Source organism: Pseudophryne corroboree, chromosome 2, assembly GCF_028390025.1.
Source record: "Pseudophryne corroboree isolate aPseCor3 chromosome 2, aPseCor3.hap2, whole genome shotgun sequence".
NCBI classification, from domain to species: domain Eukaryota; kingdom Metazoa; phylum Chordata; class Amphibia; order Anura; family Myobatrachidae; genus Pseudophryne; species Pseudophryne corroboree.
The window spans coordinates 161363958-161379780 of record NC_086445.1 but is presented as its reverse complement, the minus strand read 5'-3'; the positions used below and the strand labels follow the sequence as shown (position 1 = coordinate 161379780).

The 15823-nt window shown below is 47.3% G+C and overlaps 1 protein-coding gene across 9 annotated transcripts in view; it reads left to right on the top strand.

The window, feature by feature from the left end:
• LOC135005292 (phosphatidylinositol 3,4,5-trisphosphate 3-phosphatase TPTE2-like) overlaps positions 1–15823 on the top strand; it is a 295357-nt gene that overhangs the window by 230960 nt on the left and 48574 nt on the right. For all 9 annotated transcript variants that reach the window (XM_063951927.1, XM_063951919.1, XM_063951920.1 and 6 more), the window contains 2 exons: positions 268–367; positions 5656–5719. In XM_063951927.1, the coding sequence (XP_063807997.1) occupies positions 268–367; positions 5656–5719 (164 nt within the window). The remainder of the gene's footprint in view (positions 1–267; positions 368–5655; positions 5720–15823) is intronic.

Sequence of the window (15823 nt, the reverse complement as noted above, 5' to 3'; positions counted from 1 at the left end):
TACTTGTCCTTTTTTGGTGCAATTTATGGTGGTCAGGCTAAATGTGCACCAACCAAGCTTGTTGCTTTAGTGGTAAAATTAAATTAAATACAATCCCAATATTACAGCATATTCCCTTATTGGTCCAAGCTGAAGCACTGTTAGGAAAGATACAATACTGTAGCTGACCATGTTACTCTGCTTCCAGTCTCAAATCCAGGTAAAGCCATGTAGCATACAGGCAAATATACAGGTGTTAGCTATTTACGTATATATCTCTTCTCTTAGATTGGTCAATTTTTTCCGAGCTTTGAGAATCGTCATCTTGGTCAGAATATTCCGCCTGGCTTCTCAGAAGAAACAGCTTGAACAGGTTACTCGGAGAATGGTGAGTTGTTTGGTGTTATTAGTAGAATATACGTGGAATGAACCAAAAAGTTCAGTGTTACATGTGCCTATCTGTACTTGATCATGAATCTAGGGGGTCATTCCGAGTTGTTCGCTCGGTAAAAATCTTCGCATCGCAGCGATTTTCCGCTTAATGCGCATGCGCAATGTCCGCACTGCGACTGCGCCAAGTAAATTTGCTATGCACTTAGGAATTTAACTCACAGCTTTTTCTTCGTTCTGGCGATCGTAATGTGATTGACAGGAAATGGGTGTTACTGGGCGGAAACAGGCCGTTTTATGGGCGTGTGGGAAAAAACGCTACCGTTTCCGGAAAAAACGCAGGAGTGGCCGGAGAAACGGGGGAGTGTCTGGGCGAACGCTGGGTGTGTTTGTGACGTCAAACCAGGAACGACAAGCACTGAACTGATCGCAGAAGCCGAGTAAGTCTGGAGCTACTCAGAAACTGCTACGAGGTGTGTAATCGCAATATTGCGAATACATCGTTCGCAATTTTAAGATGCTAAGATTCACTCCCAGTAGGCGGCGGCTTAGCATGAGCAAATCTGCTAAAATCCGCTTGCGAGCGAACAACTCGGAATGACCCCCCTAGTTTCCATTCAATACATGCTCTTGTAATTGTTTCATTAGTCATAGAAGACTGAACTAATGGGAAGTGCAAGGTCCAACATTTTCCTCCGTATCAAAACTGCGTATTGACTGAAACCAATTTACTGTACTTGTCAGTGGTGGCATGACACTGTTAGGGGGAGATTGATCAAAGCATGATGAGAGAAAAAGTTCCAACCAATCAGCTACTAACTGTCGTTTTTCAAACACCGCTTGTCGTACTTTATCTCTGTCCACTTTATCTTTCTCCAAGCTTTGATAAATCTACCCCATAGCGTGAAGTATGTTGCTGTAAATGTGGGTTGTTCCTCTTTACTGAATACACAAAGGGGTATATTCAATTGCTGTCGAAACCGACAAGACGGCAGTTTCAGACAGATTTAGGTCGGAAGGGGTTCCCACCTATTCAGTAGGGGCTGTTTTTTTCCGACTTGTCGGGAATTCCCGACTAGTTGGAAAACACGTGGATCGGTGGAATAGCCGCTGATCCACGTGCTTTTGTCGGAAACGCAGCCAAATCTGACAGGTTTTGGCCCCGTTTCTGACATTCTCAATCCGACTTTAAAAAAAGTCGGATTGAGGAGATGAGACGGGGGCAATGCTGTAGAAGCGCAGCTGGATGCGGTTGCCCTCGGTCATTTGCAACTCCCCGCTCTCTGACAGCCGGGTCTACTGGTCGCTGCTCACCAGCTTGAAGCCCAGGATGAGGGGCAGCTGCTCCGGGGCCGGGGAGGGGGAGACGGCCTGGGCGGCGCACGGCGTGAGCAGCAGCAGCGCGGGGAGGATGAGGACGCCCGGCCACCACTGGGCTGTTTGACGGGACACCGGGAACGGACAAATCTGACAGTCGGATTTGGCTGCTCATTGAATAGTGCATTGTCGGATTCTTTCCGACAATGCTGATCGGAAAGGATCCGACTTGAATTGAATATACCCCAAAGGCTTACAGACGCATGACTAAACATAGGATTTTCATACGGTCTACAACATTTTTATATTACAAAAATGTAACTTACAAAAGTGCAAAACATCCAGGCATGCAGAACATTACTGTTTGCGCTAAAGTATCTCTTTGTCTACTTTGCATGTGGAAACTACTGTCAGACAATAACTCTGTGCATTCATCTAGAGCACAGGTTCTCAAACTCGGTCCTCAGGACCCTACACAGCTCATGTTTTCAAGATCACCTAGCAGGTGCACAGGTGTATTCATTACTCACGGATACATTTTAAATGATCCACAGGTGGAGCTCAGTATTTCACTTGCAATTCTGTGAGGAGACCTGGAAAACATGAACTGTTTGGGGGCATCAGTATGATATCCCGGCTGTCGGGATCCCAGCGGTCAGGAGACCGACACCGGTATCCAAACAGCTGGAATACCGGTGGTAACCGCAGCGTGTCCTCTCGTAGGCTCGCTTTGATCGCCATGCTTCAGGCCCGGTGGCAACCTTAGGTCGCCACAGGTTTATATTCCCCTTCGAGTGGCGGCGTGGACCACCACCCGAGTGGGGATTTCGGCTGGCAGCCGGGATACCGGCAAACGGTAAATTGACTGCTTCCTGTTTTGAGGTCCTGACGACCGAGTTTGAGAAACTGTGATCTATTGGACTGGGGGTCTGCAAATGTGGATTTGTGATTGGCAATGTGTGATTGGTTAGAAAATCCTGTAATAATGTATAGTTTTATAGTCAAAGACTGTTCATGTCGCTGTGGAAAAATAGATCGGGGACAAATAATACAATGGGGGAAATTTACTAAGCTCCCGATTTTGACCGAGATGCCGTTTTTTCATCAAAGTGTCATCTCGGTAATTTACTAAGCACTAATCACGGCAGTGATGAGGGCATTCGCAATTTTTTGCAAGTTCAGGTAAAAAATTACGAATGAATACATCATCGGTCAAAACGCGGCTGTTTAAGTATGAATCTCGGTCATTTACTAAGAAGTGCAAAGCAAAAAAAGAACAAACACTGCCGTGAAAAATTACAACTCGTAAAAAAGTGCTAAAAAAAAACAGACCTGCTTTTTTTATTCGTGATTGGATAGGCATGCACGGATCCATGAGATCCGTGCATGTATATCAGTGGGAAGGGGTGGGAAAGTGCTTATTTTTTAAAAAAAATTTGCGTGGGGTCCCCCCTCCTAAGCATAACCAGCCTCGGGCTCTTTGAGCCGATCCTGGTTGCAGAAATATGGGGAAAAAAATGACAGGGGTTCCCCCATATTTAAGCAACCAGCATCGGGCTCTGCGCCTGGTCCTGGTCCCAAAAATACGGGGGACAAAAAGAGTAGGGGTCCCCCGTATTTTTAAAACCAGCACCGGGCTCCACTAGCTGGACAGATAATGCCACAGCCGGGGGTCACTTTTATATAGTGCCCTGCGGCCGTGGCATCAAAAATCCAACTAGTCACCCCTGGCCGGGGTACCCTGGGGGAGTGGGGACCCCTTCAATCAAGGGGTCCCCCCCCCAGCCACCCAAGGGCCAGGGGTGAAGCCCGAGGCTGTCCCCCCCCATCCAATGGGCTGCGGATGGGGAGGCTGATAGCCTTTGTTGTAAAAGAAAATATATTGTTTTTAGTAGCAGTACTACAAGGCCCAGCAAGCCTCCCCCGCATGCTGGTACTTGGAGAACCACAAGTACCAGCATGCGACGGAAAAACGGGCCCGCTGGTACCTGTAGTACTACTACTAAAAAAATACCCAAAAAAAGACAAGACACACACACCGTGAAAGTATAATTTTATTACATACATACACACATACATACATACTTACCTTAAGTTCCCACGCAGGTCGGTCCTCTTCTCCAGTAGAATCCAAGGGGTACCTGTTGAAGAAATTATACTCACGAGATCCAGGGGTCCAGGCTCCTCGGCAAATCCAGGGTTAATCCACGTACTTGAAAAAAAAAATAAAACGGTGTCCCGACCACGAACTGAAAGGGGACCCATGTTTGCACATGGGTCACCTTTCCACGAATGCCAGAAACCCACTTTGACTTCTGTCTAAGTGGGTTTCTGCAGCCAATCAGGGAGCGCCACGTTGTAGCACTCTCCTGATCAGCTGTGTGCTCTTGTCCTCACTGACAGGCAGCACACGGCAGTGTTACAATGTAGCGCCTATGCGCTACATTGTAACCAATGATGGGAACTTTCAGCTCAGCGGTGACGTCACTTTAGGTCAACCGCAGGGCAGAAAGTTCCCATCATTGGTTACAATGTAGCGCATAGGCGCTACATTGTAACACTGCCGTGTGCTGCCTGTCAGTGAGGACAAGAGCACACAGCCGATCAGGAGAGTGCTACAACGTGGCACTCCCTGATTGGCTGAAGAAACCCACTTAGACATCAGTCAGAGTGGGTTTCTGGCATTCGTGGAAAGGAGTCCCATGTGAAAACATGGGGCCCCTTTCAGTTCGTGGCTCGGCTTTCCGTTTTCTTATTTTATGCAAGTACGTGGATTACCCCTGGATTTCCCGAGGAGCCTGGACCCCTGGATCTTGTGAGTATAATTTCTTCAACAGGTACCCCTTGGATTCTACTGGAGAAGAGGACCGACCTGCGTGTGAACATAAGGTAAGTATGTATGTATGTTTGTGTGGATGTATGTAATAAATCTTTACTTTCACGGTGTGTGTGTCTTGTCTTTTTTTGGGTATTTTTTTAGTAGTAGTACTACAGGTACCAGCGGGCCCGTTTTTCCGTCGCATGCTGGTACTTGTGGTTCTCCAAGTACCAGCATGCGGGGGAGGCTTGCTGGGCCTTGTAGTACTGCTACTAAAAACAATATCTTTTCTTTTACAACAAAGGCTATCAGCCTCCCCATCCGCAGCCCATTGGATGGGGGGGGACAGCCTCGGGCTTCACCCCTGGCCCTTGGGTGGCTGGGGGGGGGGGGACCCCTTGATTGAAGGGGTCCCCACTCCCCCAGGGTACCCCGGCCAGGGGTGACTAGTTGGATTTTTGATGCCACGGCCGCAGGGCACTATATAAAAGTGACCCCCGGCTGTGGCATTATCTGTCCAGCTAGTGGAGCCCGGTGCTGGTTTTAAAAATACGGGGGACCCCTACTCTTTTTGTCCCCCGTATTTTTGGGACCAGGACCAGGCGCAGAGCCCGATGCTGGTTGCTTAAATATGGGGGAACCCCTGTCATTTTTTACCCCATATTTTTGCAACCAGGATCGGCTCAAAGAGCCCGAGGCTGGTTATGCTTAGGAGGGGGGACCCCACGCATTTTTTTTAATTATTTTACAGTGTTTAATTAAAAAAAAAAAAAAACCCCAGCACGGATCACACAGATCCGGCCGAGATTGATTGTAAAAAAAGTCGGCAGTGTTTTGCTAATCACTGCCGTAAAAATAGGTAAAAAACCACGAATGACATCGACATCGGTAGAAAAGAAAAACCCGAATACGACAGCTTAGTAAATCCATCGTAATCAATTCAAAAAGTTGCAGTTTTACACTGTCGATGTCATTCGTGATTGAACTTTGACCTTTTTTCGGAAATTACGAATCTTAGTAAATTTACCCCAATGAGTAAAAAAAAAAGAATACTTTGAAGTGCGATAAATTCTAGGAAATTATTAACCTCTTCCTCAAGTTACTTAAAATCTAAGAAAAGTATTTATAGACTAATTAGTTTTTTTCTGCAGGTCTCTGAAAATAAAAGAAGGTATCAAAAAGATGGATTTGACCTGGATCTTACCTATGTAACTGGTAATTCTATCAGGGTGTATTATTTATTCAAATATAGAATGCATATGAAAAAAATGAATTCATATTTCCTTTATGAGATTTCTAATGGGTATGAGGCTTTCAAGAAAAAAACAGACCATACATACATCAGGCCCTGGGTTGTACAGATGTGTCCTCTTACGTCTTTGCTCTGTGCGCTACAAGTCGGCTTATACAAGTGACTTGGGAGCGTCAAGCATCTTTTTTTCGCATTCTTTTTCATTGAAAATGCGTCTTAGACCCAATGTAATGTAATGTGACGCACAAGCAGCTTCTATTGATTAAAATGATATGCAGCATGCCTATGTCCTGCGTCTGACTGTGACTGTATTTGCATACAAAATGCTATGCTACGCTATTTTAATGGGAAACACTAACGTGGCTTTTCGAGTAGAACCGCAATTACACACAGAATATAGGCATGCTGCATATCATTTTAATCAGCAGAAGCTACTTGTGTGTTCTATTACATTACTTTGTGTATAAGAATCATTTTCGTGGATAAATGCAAAAAAGGTGTTTTGCGCTACGCATGGCACAACTTCAAGGGCTTTTTTGCATGACTGCAGCAAGGCTGTAAGAGGACACATCTGTACCTTTAGCATTGTGAAGAGTTGTCCTTAATGATAGGGAAGGGGGGGGGGGGATGATATCCCTTGCGCCTGTATACTAGAAACCCTTATGTACACAGTGAAGCAGTGATCATTCAAGAACATGTGACCAGTGAAACACAATCATAAAGAAAAAAAGAGTCCTGTGCACTCTCTAAAAGTGATGGGCGGCAGCTTCTAGCCTGTGCTCTGCAGTGGAGGTTTTTCAGAGGGTGATAGAATGTTTACCAATGAAGGAAAGTAAAGTGTCCAGTAGTGGATACACAGAGCCGTGTATGATGCCCTAGGCAAGATTTTGTCTGGTGTCCCCTAGCGCCACCGCTGGTTCCGCCTCTGACCTTGCATCTCATTCCCAGCACCATCACCCCTCACCCATAGCAGTCCTTATTTTGGTGTTTGTACCCCCTATATTTTAAATATGAACAGTTTGCACATTTGGCGCACAGCCCAAAAAGGGGTGTGTTTTTGCTGGCAAGGGGCATGGCCACACAATAGTAACCCCAATTCCAACTACGCCACACAGTACTGCAACTTCATTCACATTTGATCATGCAATAGTGTTCATAATTCATATTACATCCCACAGTAGTATCACTTTACCTTATAAATGTTACTCCTCACAGTAGTGCCCCTTATTCACATTACATCACACCCTATTGCTCTTTATTCACATTAGACGACACAGTAGTGCCCTTTCTATACGCAACGCCACATAGTAGAGCACATTATACACATAATGCCACACATTGGTAATGCATTTATACACATAGGGGGTAATTCCAAGTTGATCGCAGCAGGATTTGTGTTAGTAGTTGGGTAAAACCATGTGCACTGCAGGGGAGGCAGATTTAACATGTGCAGAGAGAGTTAGATTTGGGTGTGGTGTGTTCAATCTGCAATCTAATTTGCAGTGTAAAAATAAAGCAGCCAGTATTTACCCTGCACAGAAATAAAATAACCCACCCAAATCTAACTCTTTCTGCACATGTTATATCTGCCCCCCCTGCAGTGCACATGGTTTTGCCCAACTGCTAAAAAAAATCCTGCTGCGATCAACTTGGAATTACCCCCATTTCTCTGACGTCCTAGTGGATGCTGGGTACTCTGTAAGGACCATGGGGAATAGACGGGCTCCGCAGGAGACTGGGCACTCTTTAAAGAAAGATTAGGTACTACATCTGGTGTGCACTGGCTCCTCCCTCTATGCTCCTCCTCCAGACCTCAGTTAGAATCTGTGCCCGGCCAGAGCTGGATGCACTTAGTGGGCTCTCCTGAGTTCACTAAAAAAGAAAGTATTTGTTAGGTTTTTTATTTTCAGTGAGATCTGCTGGCAACAGACTCACTGCTACGTGGGACTTAGGGGAGAGAAGCAAACCTACCTGCTTGCAGCTAGCTTGTGCTTCTAAGGCTACTGGACACCATTAGCTCCAGAGGGATCGAACACAGGGCCCGACCTCGATCGTCCGTTCCCGGAGCCGCGCCGCCGTCCCCCTTGCAGAGCCAGAAGACGGAAGATTCCGGAGAAAATCGGCGGCTGAAGACTCCGGTCTTCAATAAGGTAGCGCACAGCACTGCAGCTGTGCGCCATTGCTCCCACAGCACACCACACGCTCCGGTCACTGGTGGGTGCAGGGCGCTGGGGGGGGGGGGGGCGGGCGCCCTGGGCTGCAATTAGTATACCTTACTTGGCAAACTGCACATAATACAGTTCTAAACTGTATATGTGCCTAATCCCCCGCCATAAATATTATTAAAAAAGCGGGAGAAGCCCGCCGCTGAAGGGGCGGGGCTATCTTCCTCAGCACAGCCAGCGCCATTTTCTCTTCACAGCTCCGCTGGAAGGACGCTCCCCAGGCTCTCCCCTGCAGTATACACTACGGAAAGGGTAAAAAAGAGAGGGGGGGGCACATAAATTTAGGCGCAAATTGTGATAATAAGCAGCTATTGGGGGAAAATTCACTGTGTATTAGTGTAAATCCCTGTGTTATATAGCGCTGTGGTGTGTGCTGGCATACTCTCTCTCTGTCTCCCCAAAGGACTTTGTGGGGTCCTGTCCTCAGTCAGAGCATTCCCTGTGTGTGTGTGCGGTGTGTCAGTACGGCTGTGTCGACATGTTTGATGAGGACGCTTACGTGGAGGCGGAGCAGGAGCCGATAAGTGTGATGTCGCCCCCTGCGGGGCCGACACCAGAGTGGATGGATATGTGGAAGGTATTAACCGACAGTGTCAACTCTTGCATAAAAGGTTCGATGACGTAACAGCTTTGGGACAGCCGGCATCTCAGCCCGCGCCTGCCCAAGCGTCTCAGAGGCCATCAGGGGCTCAAAAACGCCCGCTACCTCAGATGGCAGACACAGATGTCGACACGGAGTCTGACTCCAGTGTCGACAAGGATGAGACAAATGTACAATCCACAAGGGCCATCCGATGCATGATTACGGCAATGAAAAATGTGTTGCACATTTCTGACATTAACCCGGTTACCACACAAAAGGGTATTATGTTTGGGGAGAAAAAGCAGCCAGTGACTTTTCCCCCATCTGATGAGTTAAATGAATTGTGTGAAGAAGCGTGGTGTTCCCCAGATAAGAAACTGGTGATTTCTAAGCGGTTACTAATGGCGTACCCTTTCCCGCCAACGGATAGGTTACGCTGGGAGACATCCCCTAGGGTGGACAAGGCGCTCACACGCTTATCAAAAAAGGTGGCACTGCCGTCTCAGGATACGGCCGCCTTAAAGGAGCCTGCAGATAGAAAGCAGGAGGCTATCCTGAAGTCTGTGTATACACACTCAGGTACTATACTGCGACCTGCTATTGCTTCGGCATGGATGTGTAGTGCTGCAGCAGCATGGTCTGATTCCCTGTCAGATAACATTGATTCCCTTGACAGGGATACTATTTTGCTAACCATAGAGCATATTAAAGACGTAGTCTTATATATGAGGGATGCACAGAGGGACATTTGCCGGCTGGCATCTAGAATTAATGCAATGTCCATTTCTGCCAGGAGGAGAGTATTATGGACTCGGCAGTGGACAGGTGATGCTGATTCTAAAAGGCACATGGAAGTTTTGCCTTATAAGGGTGAGGAATTGTTTGGGGACGGTCTCTCGGACCTCGTGTCCACAGCAACAGCTGGGAAGTCGACCTTTTTACCTCAGGTTCCCTCACAGCCTAAAAAAGCACCGTATTATCAAGTACAGTCCTTTCGGCCCCAGAAAGGCAAGCGGGTCAGAGGCGCGTCCTTTCTGCCCAGAGGCAGGGGTAGAGGGAAAAAGCTGCACCAGACAGCCAGTTCCCAGGAACAAAAATCCTCCCCTGCTTCCACTAAGTCCACCGCATGACGCTGGGGCTCCACAGGTGGAGCCAGGTGCGGTGGGGGCCCGTCTCCGGAACTTCAGCGACCAGTGGGTTCGCTCACAGGTGGATCTCTGGGTTCTACAAGTGGTATCTCAGGGATACAAGCTGGAGTTCGAGACGTCTCCCCCTCGCCGTTACCTCAAATCAGCCTTGCCAGCTACTCCCAAGGAAAGGGAGGTGGTACTGGCGGCAATTCACAAGCTGTACCTCCAGCAGGTGATAATCAAAGTTCCCCTCCTTTAACAGGGACGGGGTTACTATTCCACAATGTTTGTGGTACCGAAACCAGACGGTTCGGTGAGACCCATTCTAAATTTGAAATCCTTGAACACTTATATAAGGAAGTTCAAGTTCAAAATGGAATCGCTAAGGGCGGTTATTGCAAGCCTGGAAGAGGGGGATTTTATGGTATCACTGGACATCAAGGATGCTTACCTACATGTCCCCATTTACCCACCTCACCAGGAGTACCTCCCATTTGTGGTACAGGACTGCCATTACCAATTCCAGACGTTGCCGTTTGGTCTGTCCACGGCACCGAGGGTATTTACCAAGGTAATGGCCGAAATGATGATACTCCTTCGAAAGAAGGGAGTTATAATTATCCCGTACTTGGACGATCTCCTTATAAAGGCGAGGTCCATGGAGCAGTTGTTGGTTGGAGTAGCACTATCTCAGGAAGTGCTACAACAGCACGGCTGGATTCTGAATATCCCAAAGTCGCAGCTGGTTCCTACGACGCGTCTGCTGTTCTTGGGTATGATTCTGGACACAGAACAGAAGAAGGTGTTTCTCCCGGAGGAGAAGGCCAAGGAGTTGTCATCTCTGGTCAGAGACCTCCTGAAACCAAAACAGGTGTCGGTGCATCACTGCACGTGAGTCCTGGGAAAGATGGTAGCTTCTTACGAAGCAGTTCCCTTCGGCAGGTTCCATGCAAGGATCTTTCAGTGGGATCTGTTAGACAAGTGGTCCGGATCGCATCTTTAGATGCATCGGTTGATCACCCTGTCCCCGAGGGCCAGGGTGTCTCTGCTGTGGTGGCTGCAGAGTGCTCATCTTCTCGAGGGCTGCAGATTCGGCATTCAGGACTGGGTCCTGGTGACCACGGATGCAAGCCTCCGAGGTTGGGGGGCAGTCACTCAGGGAAGAAACTTCCAAGGACAATGGTCGAGTCAGGAGACTTCCCTACACATAAATATTCTGGAACTAAGGGCCATTTACAATGCCCTAAGTCAAGCAAAACCCCTGCTTCAAAACCAGCCGGTGCTGATTCAGTCAGACAACATCACGGCGGTCGCCCATGTAAACCGACAGGGCGGCACAAGAAGCAGGATGGCAATGGCAGAAGCCACAAGGATTCTCCGATGGGCGGAGAATCACGTGATAGCACTGTCAGCAGTGTTCATTCCGGGAGTGGACAACTGGGAAGCAGACTTCCTCAGCAGGCACGACCTCCACCCGGGAGAGTGGGGACTTCATCCAGAAGTCTTCCAGCTGATTGTAAATCGTTGGGAAAGGCCACAGGTGGACATGATGTCCTCAACAAAAAGCTAAAAAGATATTGCGCCAGGTCGAGGGACCCTCAGGCGATAGCTGTGGACGCTCTAGTGACACCGTGGGTGTACCAGTCGGTTTATGTGTTCCCTCCTCTTCCTCTCATACCAAAGGTACTGAGGATAATAAGAAAGAGAGGAGTAAGAACTATACTCATCGTTCCGGATTGGCCAAGAAGAACTTGGTACCCGGAACTACAAGAAATGATCTCAGAGGACCCTTGGCCTCTGCCGCTCCGACAGGACCTGCTACAGCAGGGGCCCTGTCTGTTCTAAGACTTACCCCGGCTGCGTTTGACGGCATGGCGGTTGAACGCCGGATCCTGATGGAAAAGGGCATTCCGGTTGAAGTCATTCCTACGCTGATAAAAGCTAGGAAGGATGTGACAGCAAAACATTATCACCGCATATGGCGAAAATATGTTGCTTGGTGTGAGGCTATGAAGGCCCCAACAGAGGAATTTCAGCTGGGTCGATTTCTGCACTTCCTACAGTCAGGAGTGACTATGGGCCAAAAATTGGGATCCATAAAAGTCCAGATTTCGGCCCTGTCTATTTTCTTTCAAAAAGAACTGGCTTCACTGCCTGAAGTTCAGACGTTTGTTAAGGGAGTGCTGCATATTCAGCCCCCTTTTGTGCCTCCAGTGGCACCTTGGGATCTCAACGTAGTGTTGGATTTCCTAAAATCACATTGGTTTGAGCCACTTCAGACCGTGGAGTTGAAGTATCTCACGTGGAAAGTGGTCATGCTTTTGGCCTTGGCTTCGGCTAGGCGTGTGTCAGAATTGGTGGCTTTGTCATGTAAAAGCCCTTATCTGATTTTCCATATGGACAGGGCAGAATTGAGGACTCGTCCCCAATTTCTCCCTAAGGTGGTATCAGCGTTTCATTTGAACCAACCTATTGTGGTGCCTGCGGCTACTCGGGACTTGGAGGATTCCAAGTTGCTGGACGTAGTCCGGGCCCTGAAAATCTATGTTTCCAGGACGGCTAGAGTCAGAAAAACTGACTCGCTGTTTATCCTGCATGCACCCAACAAGCTGGGTGCTCCTGCTTCTAAGCAGACTATTGCTCGCTGGATCTGTAGCACGATTCAACTTGCACATTCTGCGGCTGGACTGCCGCATCCTAAATCAGTAAAAGCCCATTCCACGAGGAAGGTGGGCTCTTCTTGGGCGGCTGCCCGAGGGGTCTCGGCTTTACAACTTTGCCGAGCTGCTACCTGGTCGGGATCAAACACGTTTGCAAAATTCTACAAGTTTGATACCCTGGCTGAGGAGGACCTTGAGTTTGCTCATTCGGTGCTGCAGAGTCATCCGCACTCTCCCGCCCGTTTGGGAGCTTTGGTATAATCCCCATGGTCCTTACGGAGTACCCAGCATCCACTAGGACGTCAGAGAAAATAAGAATTTACTCACCGGTAATTCTATTTCTCGTAGTCCGTAGTGGATGCTGGGAGCCCGTCCCAAGTGCAGACTTCTGCAATACTTGTATATAGTTATTGCTTAACTATAGGGTTATTGTTCTGAGCCATCTGTTGAATGAGGCTCAGCTATTGTTCATACTGTTAACTGGGTATAGTTATCACAAGTTGTACGGTGTGATTGGTGTGGCTGGTATGAGTCTTACCCTTGATTCCAAATCCTTTCCTAGTAATGTCAGCTCTTCCGGGCACAGTTTCCCTAACTGAGGTCTGGAGGAGGGGCATAGAGGGAGGAGCCAGTGCACACCAGATGTAGTACCTAATCTTTCTTTAAAGAGTGCCTAGTCTCCTGCGGAGCCCGTCTATTCCCCATGGTCCTTACGGAGTACCCAGCATCCACTACGGACTACGAGAAATAGAATTACCGGTGAGTAAATTCTTATTAATTCCACACAGTAATGCCCCTTACACAATATGAGACACATTATTAATGTCCTTATAAACATAATGCGCCTTACACATTAGACAACCTTTATTAATGCCCTTTTACACATAATATCCCTTACACATAAGCCGCACATTATTAATGCCCGTATACACATAGACACACATAGTGCCTCCTACACATTTGCTGCACATTATTAGTGCCCCTATACACATAATGACACACATACAGTAGTACCCTTTTACACATATGCTGCACATTATTAATGCCCTTATACACATAATGACATGCATAGTGCCCCTTACACATATGTTGCACATTATTAATGCATTTTTACATGACACACATAATGCTTTTTACACATATTCCGAACACTACTGCAACCAACCCACTCACATGCATACAACACTCACACTGCCACTAACACTGTGACCTCTGCCTCTGCTTGGATACAGATGTGTCCTCATAAATATTGCCTCAATGCTAACATCTGGCACCTTTTTTTTTAATGAAAATGCATCTTATTTGCATTGCTATGTGGCTAGGATGCACAAGCAGCTTCTACTGATTGAAATGATATGCAGCATACCTATATACTGTGTGAGACTGTGGCTGTTTCTGCATATGAAATGCTACACACAGAATATAAGCATGCCGCATATCAGTTTAACCAACAGAAGCTGCTGATGCCCCTAGGCATATCGAGTGCCCTAGGCAATTGCCTAGTTTGCCTATGCCTATGGCCGGCTCTGTGGATACATGTAGCCCAAATAGTAAAAATGGTGTGCCCACCTTATTCCCAGTATAGCATAATGGTTTTAGAGTACTAATCTCATAAATCCATTATATAACCATATGGGAAAACAGAACTTGACATAGGGCCTGGTTCCGATTTGTACGCAAAAGCCTACACATTGATTATATTTCAGGCTACGGATTTGCTAATCATCACAAGTGAAGCAGTTCCTTAGCAACTGGGTACACATACGCAGCACCGACGCAGAAAGAAGATACACTGCCGCCATATTTCTCTAGGTACATGATCGCAGCTGAAGGCAGAAACACACCCCAAAAACAACCGTGACTCGCCTGCGTTTTTGACAAAACTCCACGTTACATGCCTCAAATGGTCCCTTCCTGTCAATCACCCCTCATTTAAATCCTCACTGTGAGCGGCTTAACAAAGGTACCTTGGCACGTGCGCAGTGCAATCGTGGTGCATGCGCAGTCTACCGATTATTCCCTCATTTGCATGAACATCGGCACTGCATACAAATGGGATCAGGTCCATAATGCTTACTAATTCAATCAATAAATAATGTGCAGGAAGAAAAAAATCAACAATAATATAATGGGTTGGGATGTACAAAAGTGAAAATGGGGCCAAAACCCCGAAAAACTGGGCCGCATTTGCATATGTACCAAGCTCCAGAATGTGATGCCTTCCAGGGCTTGGATGCAGCATTACCCAATAGAAGAATATGGGCTTCTTTACGCATTTTGCTCAGAGAGGGATTCAATCTGATCTCTCCCAGCACCCCCCTCAGCCACCATGCGCAGAGAGACTCCTAGGTCCTAAACCTGGAAGTCCCGACATCGCAAAGGCAGACCCTATCGGGAGGGCTGTTCTGTGCGATACTAATCGCGTATGTAAGCACATATGCAATTAGTATCTATATGGGATGCATTGTGGATGCGATACATTCCACCCTTTGTCCTAACACCAATACCCAATATCTGCGTTCTGCACATTTAATACAAAAGTTATTTATTAATTAAATGGAAGTCTAAATCATAGGCAAAACGCGTAGGATTCTGCCCTACACCTGGACACCTTTTGTATTTAATGTGAAGTTGTCCGTAGATATTGGGTATTGCTGTTAGGACAAAGTGTTCCTACAGAGAACATTTGCAACATCTCTGAATCAGATCCATTGTCATTATGCCAAATTATGGCTACCTTTAAGTATCAATAAAGTGTTTATATGCCTTTTGAAAACGTGCGCAACGCAGTACATTATAAACTTCAAGCTAGTGAAACAATATAACTGTTTTGAGAACTTTTAGAATCAAAAACCTCAGTGCCCATTAAACAGAGGTCTGAACCCACACGACATAAATGTGTAGTCACCATTTTACATTCAGCACAAATTAAGCCATCCTCTGGGCAGCTGTGCGCTTTCAGGTGTAATAATAAGAGTATGCTCAGGTATATCTGAGAAACAGGTCTACTACGGTATGCTGGCGCTCGGGATCCCGGCGCACAGCATACCGGTGCCAGGATCACGGCCACCAGTATACTGGCAGCGGGGCGAGTGCAAAAGAGCCCCTTGTGGGCTCGCTGCGTCCACCACGCTGCGGGCACGGTGTATTCTCCCTACAGAGGTGTCGTGGACATCCCAAGAGGGAAAATCGTTGTCTGTATGCCGGCTGTCGGGATTCCGGCGCCAGCTTGCTGAGCACCGGGATCCCAACAGCCGGAATATCAAGTGCCACCCCTGAGAAACATCCAAGAGCACTTTTAGCATGTTGGGGGTCATTACGGTGCAGCTGCACCTAAGACAATCAGGCAAAGTAACAATTTTTGGTACCTTGCGTATGCACCGGACCTGACCGTGAAGGGCACGGTTTGGAAAAATGGAAGCATGGCGACACTGTTTAGGGGGTGGGAAAAGGCCAGGGATCTCCGTCA